Genomic DNA, 11,589 nt, shown 5'->3' on the forward strand with positions numbered 1-11,589 from the left:
CACACTTCTTTTCACATTTCCCTCTTCTCAGTGCAATAACAAATAAAACTGTTGGGGCCAAATAAAAATCAGCCTGCCAGTTGGGGAACTATGCTCTAGAGCAGGGGTGTCAAACTCATTCCACGGAGGGCCTAGTGTCTGCAGGTTTTTGGTTTTTCCTTTCAATAAAGCCCTAGACAACCAGGTGTGGGGAGTTCCTAACTAATTAGTGATGTTAATTCATCAATCAAGTACAAGGGAGGAGCGAAAACCCGCAGACACTCGGCCCCCCGTGGAATGAGTTTGACACCTGTGCTCTAGAGGCTCAATTCAATGAACAAAGTTACAACTTTGAACAAGAGTTTCCAGTAAATCACTGTCTCAGACATTATTATCAAGCTATTTTATTTCTTTACATCATTAAACTTTTTGAAAGAATAACAGGCCTTCATTACAATGAAAGTACTCCAGAGCGTTATTTATGTAAATTAATCACATTAAATCATATAAAGAAAAAAAGCAAAGATATCTCCACAACCCTCTGTTGCAATGTGTCTTTTATCATGTGAATTTGGCGGAACCTTTTTGTGCAATTTTCCTCAAGTCTCTGATTGAGATGAGGTAAACTTCCTGCTGCCTCCACTCTACCATTCCTGAACGGCCTTGTCCCACACCAACTGTCCATGTGGCTCCTTGGCCCCTTCAGGAAGAAGTGCCAGATAGATAGGAGTCTGTGCTCCTTCCTCAGGGCTCTTGAGGGCCTTGGGGCCTGCCATGTCAGTGCGGACCCAGCCAGGGCAGCAGGCGTTGAGCAGGATTCCATCAGCTGCCCGGGTCTTAGTCAGAATATGAGCCTGAATCCTGGACAGCACAGTCACTCCAATCTAAACAGAGATGAACAAAACAGTATGATAAATGTGCCATTTGTGACCTGTTTCAAGAAGCTAGGTGTATGTCACAAGTCACTACTTCACAGAAGAGGCATTTGAGATATGTGAATATGTGAACTTTCATGTGCCTTAATAAGAAACGTGTATGCCCTCTGTAAATTTGAATACAAATGTTAAATTATGAGCCTTGTTGGTTGAGCCATGGAAAATACAGGAACCTTCCCGCTAGCTATGATTACCTGAGATAATGGATGGGCTGGACATGCCGAGAGTTGAGTTCTGATTGGTCTGCCATGTAGCATGCTTCTGTCTATAACATAAGCTTCTCAGTATGTGTAGATAATCCTTGCTACCACTGCGTTTTTGAAAGATACAACGTTAGCCATGGAGACCTGCAAAAGTGTTGCTTCTGCTCTCAATAACATCACTGCCCAGGATTTAGCAGGAGAGATCGACAAAGATTAGTGGGATAAAGTTGTGATGGACTACTTTTCTGCAAAAGGTCAGTGTGAACTGGAGTGACTTGACACAACAGTGGGCAAAACAAGCTGTAGCTAGCTACAAACCAAACGGAAAAGGCACTCTGCCGTGAAGCGTTCATCCATGTATACGGTAAGAGTCTAGCTACATTTTCAGATATTAGATGTTTCTCATTTTGTCAAAGTCGTTTTCATTGCAAGTTAAAGCGTACTGTTTACTAGCTAGCTAACGTTACGTGTATGATCTGTATAGTAATATTATTCGTATCACACAAAGCCATTTGCATTGTTAGTTATAGCATAATGTTAGCTAGCTAGCTAACATTGAACCTAGTTGGTTAGCTTTAGCTACCTGCAGATTCATACTACAGTATTTCATGCATAGTGGCTAGCTATGACAATCCATCTGTACTGCAGCTATGGGTTGGGATTATGGTTCATTGTTTAGCTAGCTAGATGTCTAAACAAAAGACTCCACTTCATAAGAGAATGATTACATGACCCATCAAGTTAGCCAGGTGTGTCTGGGTGTAATTACGGCCGTCTATTGTATTTCACGAACATGTGTACATGTCTAGATGTGGCTGGGGGGTGGTTATAGCATTTATTTCACATGACTCATCAATTTAGACAAGTGTCTGGGTAAACATCATCTAACAATATTTATACAATACTTTTATCTGGACACTTTCAAAGTCAGATTAAAATATAGGCCAAGATCAAGTGCATTTTTACCTGGAGTTTTTTCTTATTGTATGCTACTACTTTCACCACTTTTAGTCATGAAATCTTTGGTTGTTTACTACACTACCTTACTCACTCTGTTTAGCACATGGCCTCCCATGTGAATTCTTAAAGAGATGGGTGGGGCTACGGCTTAGTGGGTGTGAATGATGCTGAATAGGTGTAGACAAAGAAGAGCTCTCCAGTAGGTTTACCAACACATTCAAGGGCCATTTTCTCAAACGTGGGGTTACAAGTTTATCAACTTTCAAAGCAGAATTACTTTCCCATTGTTCCTCAACTGCAGTGTATGACATACCATTTTGGAGCTCCGAGTCTCTACTTTTATCCAAAAACACAATTTCGCTACATAAGACCAAATTGAGGCGGTGGGTCACATTTGCCCATTCCCCTTAATAGTTGTGTGGACAGACAGAACCCCACCTTTGTTGTGCCATAGGCTGTGTTTGGCCACCCCTGGGCCTGATGGTTTCCCTGCTGAGCGGCAATAACAAACTGCCCCATCAGCAAGCACAGCTCCTCCTCAGAGAGCTCAGTATCACGGAACCTTCAAGACACAACAGAAAAAAGACCTTGTAATACAGTGGTTTATGACTGCATGTGATGATCGCAGTAATGGTTTAATTTGAAAATATTGTCTATGATCTGTAGTGATCAAACTGATTTGATTGTCCAATTATGATTAAGGCCACAACAGCAAAATGTTCTTCATATCTGCTAATGCAACAGCTTCTATTGAAGGGATAGGGCTTTCGTTCAAGTTGGTCAGGTTTGCAGGTAGATGGATGTATAATGACATCAGTGTATATTTCTCCCTCAGTAGATCACAATTCAGAATTAAGTTAAGGATGAATGAGGTTTTCGATACAGAATGAAGATCATACTTGGCTTGTAGTTGAGGGCTGCATGTATCAAGAGCCTTCTTGCTAACAAAGCTGGAGACATTCACCACTCTGGCATTTGGTCTGAGGAGGGGTAGGAGAGCATGGCACACCCACAGGGTGCCCCAAAAGTTGGTGCGCATGGTCACCTCAGCCTGTTCCCCAAAAGGCTCAGTCGCATCATCTAGGGAAAAAATGTGATGGTCAATTATTGCTTTGTACAAGAGAGAGGGAGAGAAAGAGAGAGAGCGGGGGCTATGTCAATATAGCATCACCCTCACCCATCATTTTTGCAGAGATAATTTTTCTAATGCAATCACACTGATACATATGACTATCATTCATGTTACACAAAAGTTGCAATCAACTAGCCCTACTATTGTTGCTAGGCAGTTTAAACTGAACAGTTTATTTAACAGCTGATTGTTGCTAAACATGGCACACTACCTGGCCTCAGAGCATTTTGTATTATTCTGTACGTAAATCTGAGACACCCCATTTATACTGAACAAAAATATAAACTCAACATGTAAAGCGTTGGTTCCATGTTTCATGAACTGTAATAAAAGATCCCAGAAATGTTCCATATCCACAAAAAGCTTATTTCTCTAAAATGTTGTGCACAAATGTGTTTACATCCCTGTTAGTGACTATTTATCCTTTGCCAAGAGAGTCCGTCCACCTAACAGGTGTGGCATACCAAGAAGCTGATTAAACAGCATGATCCTTACAGGTGCACCTTGTGCTCGCGACAATAAAAGGCCACTCTAAAATGTGCGGTTTTGTCACACAACACAATGCCACAGATGTCTAAAATTTTAAGGGAGCGTGCAATTGGCATGCTGACTGCAGGAATGTCCACCAGAGCTGTTGCCAGATAATTTTATGTTAATTTCTCTACCATAAGCCACCTCCAATGTCATTTTAGAGAATTTGGCAGTACGTCCAACCGGTCTCACAACCACAGACCACTTGTAACCACGCCAGCCCAGAACCTCCACATCCGGCTTCTTCACCTGTGTCTGAGACCCGCCACCCAGACAGCTGATGAAACAGAGGAATATTTCTGTCTGTAATAAAGCCTTTTTGTGGGGAAAAACTAATTCTGATTGGCTGGGCCTTGCTCCCTGGTGGGTGGGGCAGTCTCCCAAGTGGGTAGGCCTATGCCCTCCCACGCCCACTCATGGCTGCGCCCTTGCCCAGTCATGTGAAATCCATAGATTAGGGGCTAATTTATTTATTCCAATTGACTGATTTACTTATATGAACTGTAAATCAGTAAAATCATTGAAATTGTTGCATTTATATTTTTGTTCAGTATAGTATGATATGTTCGTATGGTATGTATTAATTTGTAGATGTCCATCACCCATTTTGTATGATATGTTACGAATTACAATTCCATTATATGTTACGAAATAGCAAAAGGTACCATATGTTATGAATTTACAAAACATACAATATGTTACGAATTTGCAAATCATACAGTATATGTTACAAATTCTAGCTAGGTGGCTACCATTAGCTAGCTGGTTAATGTTATGTTATATGCCCACCCAGGGGTGGCAGGTAGTCTAGTGGTTAGCCTAGAGATTTGGGCCAATAACGAAAGGTTGTTGGATCGAATCCCTGAGTTGACAAGGTAAAAATCTGTCGTTTTGCCCCTGAACAAGGCAGTTAACCCAGTGTTCCCCGGTAGGCTGTCATTATAAATAAGAATTTGTTCTTAACTGACTTGCTTAGTTAAATAAAAAAATAGAAACAACCAATGACAGCCTACCCAGGGCCAACCAGGGACTGTAGTGACGCCTCTTGCACTGAGAAGCAGTGCCTTAGCTCTCGAGGGGCACAGCGGCCTATCTGTCTCATGTAACCATACCAAAAGTAACATATCATAATATGTTACGTCTAGCCTATGAGACCAAGCTACGGCACAAGATCCGCCCACAAACCTCACGCTATCTGGAGTGAGGGAGATCTTTTAAACTAGCCCGGATTGAACCGGTCAAAAACCTGTCACGTCCTCAGGCGAAAGCAGGGAAGGAGTAGCGCCCTTCTCAAATTAACAGCAATCTGCGCTGCTTGGTCATTTTGTCATCCAGAAACATCTATTTTCCATAAAATAAAATGTTTGAATGTTCTAACTATTTTTCATTGCGAGGGCAGATAAAGCGTTTATATAAAAATGAATCCATTTTAAATGTGAAAACGCCGAATTCTACAAATTATGACATGTGTTTAAATTACATAACTTTTGTTATGAGCAGACTTCGCTGTTGGATAGAGCGGGGCAACTGGCCCACGCCTGGGAGGCAGCCTGGTTCCAAATAGAATGCAATTAAGTTTCAGCCGCTGTACTCCTAAACGGGCGCCCGGGCAAGATTAACCGAACCCCCTCAATGTTACAATCGGCTAGCCTCGCAAAGCCGCCAAACAAAATCGCAACACAGCAATAATTGCATAGCATGTTGCGCCAAAATAATAGAATAGGCTACCGTACGGAACTTTTAAAGGACATTCCCGCGTTGTTAATAAGCACATCCAATCCGCCATACGTCTTCTGCAGAAAGTTACTCAGTTGCTTGGCGCTGCCCTGGTCGCAGAGATCAAGGTGGTGGAAAGCAACTTCAAATCCTTCAGACTTCAGCATCTTCACTGCCTCATTTCCAAGTTTCTCATTTCGAGCAGTAAGAATAACATCCCCGGTAAATTTTGCCTTGCAAAGCTCCCTCACAATCGCAAATCCTGTGCCTTTATTGGCACCGGTAACTACTGCCACTTTTTTTGACATTTCATTCGCTCTCCAAAACGTTATTTTTGTAAAGTAAATAGTTAAAGTAGCCTAACTATTTAAATAATGTAATTAACCGCACTGTGGTTGTAGTGGGCTGACGTGTAGCCTACGCTGATCTGGGAGAAGACAACGTTGATTTAGAGGAAAGTCAACCTTATTGGCTACGTTTGCAAACAAAGGAACGTGCACAGTCACTCTGACAGATGAAGTTGTGTAGCTTAGTAGATCAAATACCCACATATGATACAATGGGAAGGAGAGGGCATATTATATTTATATAAGAAGGGAGAGGTTAGCCTATGTACGCACAGCTCAGACGCCGAATTCATGGCGAGTCAACTGAATAGAAATGAACGCCTCATGTCCACCCGATACATCAACCTCTTTGCCTTCCAGTGGAACTCATTTGTTGTCAATGGAGCAGTTAGCAACGCTACCTTAGGAGAGCCGCACTAGGCTGCGGTGCGTCCTGTGTACCGCATGGCATTCAATATTTTCAGGCAGAGTTAAGAGCTTTGTTTGACATACTGATTGGTTTCATATATAGAGATGGATAGAGGACTCATCTTTATATCTGTGCCATTATAGCATATGTGACAGCAATTCAATTTCAATTGAATGGGCTTTATTGGCATGGGAAACATATGTTTACACTGCCAAAGCAAGTGGGGATAAACAAAAGTGAAATAAACAAAAAGTGAACAGTAAATATTAGTTACAAAATAATAAAGACATTTCAAATGTCATTATGTGTATATATACAGTGTTGTAACGATGTGCAAATAGTTAAAGTAAAAAAAGGGAAAATAAATAAACATAAATATGTGTTGTATTTACAATGGTGTTTGTTCTTCACTGGTTTCCCTTTTCTTGTGGAAATAGGTTACAAATCTTGCTGCTGTGATTGCACAATGTGGTATTTCACCCAATCGGTATGTGAGTTTATCAAAATTTGATTTATTTTCAAATTCGTTGTGGGTCTGTGTATTCTGAGGGAAATATTTGTCTCTAATATGGTCATACATTTGGCAGGAAGTGCAGCTCAGTTTCCACCTCATTTCGTGGTCAGTGTGTCTACCTACGGTGACCTTTCTCAAGAGCAAGGCTATGCTCCCTATTTATGTTTATTGGGTCTAATTGTGTTGCTGTCCTAGGGCTCGGTGGGGTTTGTTTGTGTTTATGAACAGAGCCCCAGGACCAGCTTGCTTAGGGGACTCTTCTCCAGGTTCATCTCTCTGTAGGTGATGGCTTTATTATGGAAGGTTTGGGAATCGCTTCCTTTTAGGTGGTTGTAGAATTTAATGTCTCTTTTCTGGATTTTGATAATTAGCGGGTATCTGCCTAATTCTGCTCTGCATGCATTATTTGGTTTTACATTGTACGCAGATGATAGTTTTGCAGAATTCTGTGTGCAGTGTCTTAATCTGGTGTTTGTCTCATTTTGTGAATTCTTGGTTGGTGAGCGGACCCCAGACCTCACAACCGTAAAGGGCAATATATATAACTGATTCAAGTATTTTTAGCCAGATCCTAATTGGTATGTTGAATTTTATGTTCCTTTGGCTGGCATAGGGTGGCAGGTAGCCTAGTGGTTAGAGTGTTGGACTTGTAACTGAAAGGTTGCAAGATTGAATCCCTGAGCTGACAAGGTAAAAATCTGTCATTCTTCCCCTGAACAAGGCAGTTAACCCACTGTTCATAGGCCATCATTGAAAATAAGAATTTGCTCTTAACTGACTTGCCTAGTTAAATAAAGGAAGAATAAATAAATATTCTTGCCTTGTTTCTCAGATTGTTCAAAGCTTTGTGGAAGTTACCTGTGGTGCTGATGTTTAGGCCGAGGTATGTATTGTTTTTTGTGTGCTCTAGGGCAACGGTGTCTAGATGGAATTTGTATTTGTGGTCCTGGCAACTGGACCTTTTTTGGAACACCATTATTTTTGACTTACTGAGATATACTGTCAGGGCCCAGGTCTTACAGAATCTGTGCAGATGATCTAGATGCTGTGGTAGGCCCTCCTTGGTTGGGGACAATAATTTTCACCAGATCATTTTCAAACAATAAAAAAAAAAAATCTTTACCTTTATTTACCTAGGCAAGTCAGTTAAGAACAAAGTCTTATTTTCAATGACGGCCTAGGAACAGTGGGTTAACTGCCTTGTTCAGGGGCAGAACGACAGATTTGTACCTTGGGGATTTGAACTTGCAACCTTTCGGTTACTAGTCCAACGCTCTAACCACTAGGCTACGCTGCCGCCCTATGCTAGCCAAAGGAAGACATTTGACTTCAGATTCTAGTAAGGTGAGGCCGGGTGCTGCACACTGTTCTCGTGCTCTCGCCAATTCGTTGATATACAGTGTATTTGAAAAGTATTCAGACCCCTTCCCTTTTTCCACATTTTTACAGCCTTATTCTAAAATGGATTAAATAAATAAAAATCCTCATCAATCTACACACAATACCCCATAATGAGAGAGCGAAAACAGGTTTTTAGACATTTTTGCAAATGTATTAAAAATAAAACACAGAAATACCTTGTTTACATAACTTTTCAGCCCCTTTGCTATAAGACTCGAAATTGAGCTTAGGTGCATCTTGTTTCGATTGATCATCCTTGAGATGTTTCTACAACTTGATTGGAGTCCACCTGGGATAAATTCAAATGATTGGACATGATTTGGAAAGGCACACAAATGTCTATATAAGGTCCCACAGTTGACAATGCATGTCAGAGCAAAAACCAAGCCATAAGGTCGAAGGAATTGTCCGTAGAGCTCCAAGACAGAATTGTGTCGAAGGCACATCTAGGGAAAGGTGCCAAAATATTTCTGCAGCATTGAAGGTCCCCAAGAACACAGTGGAATCCATAATTCTTAAATGGAAGAAGTTTGGAACCACCAAGACTCTTCCTAGACCTGGCCGCCCGGCCAGACTGAGCAATCGGGGGAAAAGGGCCTTGGTCAGGGAGGTCACCAAGAACCCGATGGTCACTCTGACAGAGCTCCAGAGTTCCTCTGTGGAGATTGGTGAACCTTCCAGAAGGACAACCATATCTGAAGTACTCCACCAATCAGGCCTTTATGGTAGAGTGGCCAGATAGAAGCCACTCCTCAGTAAAATTGCACATGACACCCCTCTTGGAGTTTGCCCAAAGGCACCTAAAGGACTCTCAGATCATGAGAAACAAGATTCTCTGGTCTGATGAAGCCAAGATTGAACTCTTTGGCCTGAATGCCAAGCATCACATTTGGAGGAAACCTGGCGCCATCCAAGCATGGAAGGTGGCAGCATCATGCTGTGGGGATGTTTTTCAGCGGCAGGGACTGGGAGACTAGTCAGGATCGAGGGAAAGATGAACAGAGCAAAGTACAGAGAAATCCTTAATGAAAAAGCGCTCAGGACCTCAGACTGGGGGGAAGGTTCACCTTCCAACATGACAACAACCCTAAGCACACAGCCAAGACAACGCAGGAGTGGCTTTGGGACAAGTCTCTGAATGTCCGTGAGTGGCCCAGACAGAACCCAGACTTGAACCTGATCGAACATCTCTGGAGAGACCTGAAAATAGCTGTGCAGCGACGCTCCCCATCCAACCTGACAGAGCTTGAGAGGATCTGCAATGGAAGAAACTTGAGAGAAGAATTTGAAGAAACTCTGCAAATACAGGTGAGCCAAGCTTGAGGCATCACACCCAAGAAGATTCTACTTTCCGAATGCCCTGTATATGGTGAAGAGGGTGGGGCTTAAGCTGCATCCCTGTCTCACCCCACGGTCCTGTGGAAAGAAATGTGTGTGTATTTTGCACATTTTAACCTCACACTTGTTGTTTGTGTACATGGATTTTATAATGTTGTATGTTTTTCTCCCCAACACCACTTTCCATCAATTTGTATAGCAGACCCTCATGCCAAATTGAGTCAAAAGCTTTTTTGAAGTCGACAAAGCATGAGAAGACTTTGCCTTTATTTTGGTTTGTTTGTTTGTCAATTATGGTGTGCAGGGTGAATACGTGGTCTGTCGTATGGTAATTTGGTAAAAAAAAACAATTTGACATTTGCTCAGTCCTTTTTTCTTTCACTGAGGAAATGTACAAGTCTGCTGTTAATGATAATGCAGAGGATTTTCCCAAGGTTGCTGTTGACACATATCCCACGATAGTTTTTGGGGTCAAATTTGTCTTCACTTTTGTGGATTGGGGTTATCAGTCCTTGGTTCCAAATATTGGGGAAGATGCAGATGCCAGAGCTGAGGATGATGTTAAAGAGTTTAACTATAGCCAATTGTAATATTTGGTCTGTATATTTTATAATTTCATTTAGGATACCATCAACACCATAGGCCTTTTTGGGGTGGAGGGTTTGTATTTTGTCTTGTAGTTTGTTCAATGTAAATGGAGAATCCAGTGGGTTCTGGTAGTCTTTAATAGCTGATTCTAAGATTTTGAATTGATCATGTACAGTATGTATTTTTGCTGTTTGTTCTTTTTTGTAGAGCCAAAAAGATTGGACAAGTGGTTTATCCACACAACTCTGTTTTGGATAGATAACTCTTTGTGTTGTTTGTTAAGTGTGTTCCAATTTTCCCAGAAGTGGTTAGATTCTATGGATTCTTGAATTACATTGAACTGATTTCTAACGTGCTGTTCCTTCTTTTTCCGTGGTGTATTTCTGTATTGTTTTAGTGATTCACCATAGTGAAGGCGTAGACTCAAGTTTTCTGGGTCTCCATGTTTTTGGTTGGATAGGTTTCTCAATTTCTATCTTAAGTTTTTGCATTCTTCGTCAAACCATTTGTCATTGTTTTACATTTTCTTAGGTTGTCTACTTATTTTTATTTTTTAGATGGGGAATCTGAAAGGTCAGATATACTGTTTAGGTTTTCTACTGCCAAGTTTACACCTTCACTATTACAGTGAAATGTTTTGTCAAGGAAGTTGTCTGAAAGGACTTTAATTTGTTGTTGTCTATTTATTTTTTGTTATGTTTCTACACTACTTTCCTTCCATCTATAGCATTTCTTAATATTGTGCAGTTCCTTTGGCTTTGATGCCTCATGATTGAGTATTACTCTGTTCAGATAGACTGTGATTCTTCTGTGATCTGATAGGGGTGTTAGTGGGCTGACTGTGAATGCTCTGAGAGACTCTGGGTTGAGGTCAGTGATGAAGTAATCTACAGTACTACTGCCAAGGGATGAGCTGTAGGTGTACCTACCATAGAAGTCTCCTCGAAGCCTACCATTGACTATGTACAGACCCAGCGTGCGAGAGAGCTGCAGGAGTTGTGACCTGTTTTTGTTGGTTGTTTTGTCATAGTTGTATCTAGGGGTGCATATTTGGGAGGGAATACTGTCACCTCCAGGTAGGTGTTTGTAACCCTGTGTGCTGAGAGTGTCTGGTTCTTGTCCAGTTCTGGCATTTAGGTCGCCACAGACATGTCCCTGGGCCTGGAAATGGTTGATCTCCCCCTCTAGGATGGAGAAGCTCTCATCGTTAAGGTATGGGGATACTATTGGGGGATATCTGTTGAGATAATTTCCTTATTAATTTCTAGCCAAATGTAAAATGTTCCTGTTTTGACTAATTTAATAGAGGTCTGCTCTATACCAAATTAGCAGACCCCCAGAGTCCCTTCCCTGTTTCATATCTGGTAGTTTTGGTGGATGGGACTACCAGCTCTCTGTAACCTAGAGGGCAACCAGTGGGTCAGTCACCTCTATACCATATTTGTTGTAGGATGACAATGTCTGTATTTCCAATTTATTTGATGAAGTCTGGGTTCCTGTTCTCTAGGCCAAAGGCATATGACCTCAGACCTTATA

At 41.5% G+C, this 11,589-nt stretch overlaps 1 protein-coding gene across 1 annotated transcript; it reads right to left on the minus strand.

Moving 5' to 3' along the window:
• Positions 1-363: 363 nt before the first annotated feature.
• LOC120021222 (carbonyl reductase [NADPH] 1-like) lies at positions 364-5,886 on the minus strand. The gene is made up of 4 exons (XM_038964888.1): positions 5,479-5,886; positions 2,977-3,157; positions 2,516-2,639; positions 364-863 (listed from the first exon to the last, which is right to left on the minus strand). Exons 1-4 carry the CDS (start codon positions 5,762-5,764, stop codon positions 624-626), a joined length of 831 nt encoding a protein of 276 aa, XP_038820816.1. The 5' UTR covers positions 5,765-5,886; the 3' UTR covers positions 364-623.
• Positions 5,887-11,589: the final 5,703 nt, after the last annotated feature.

This window comes from Salvelinus namaycush, chromosome 26, assembly GCF_016432855.1.
Source record: "Salvelinus namaycush isolate Seneca chromosome 26, SaNama_1.0, whole genome shotgun sequence".
NCBI classification, from domain to species: Eukaryota; Metazoa; Chordata; class Actinopteri; order Salmoniformes; family Salmonidae; genus Salvelinus; species Salvelinus namaycush.

Excerpts from the sequence above, each read along its gene's own strand:
- LOC120021222 (XM_038964888.1), bottom strand. The coding sequence starts at position 5,764 with ATGTCAAAAAAAGTGGCAGTAGTTACCGGTGCCAATAAAGGCACAGGA. Across the intron at positions 3,158-5,478 it reads CGCGGGAATGTCCTTTAAAA|ATGATGCGACTGAGCCTTTT; the intron begins GTTCCGTACGGT and ends TTTTTTCCCTAG. Across the intron at positions 2,640-2,976 it reads AGCCCTCAACTACAAGCCAA|GTTCCGTGATACTGAGCTCT; the intron begins GTATGATCTTCA and ends TGTGTCTTGAAG.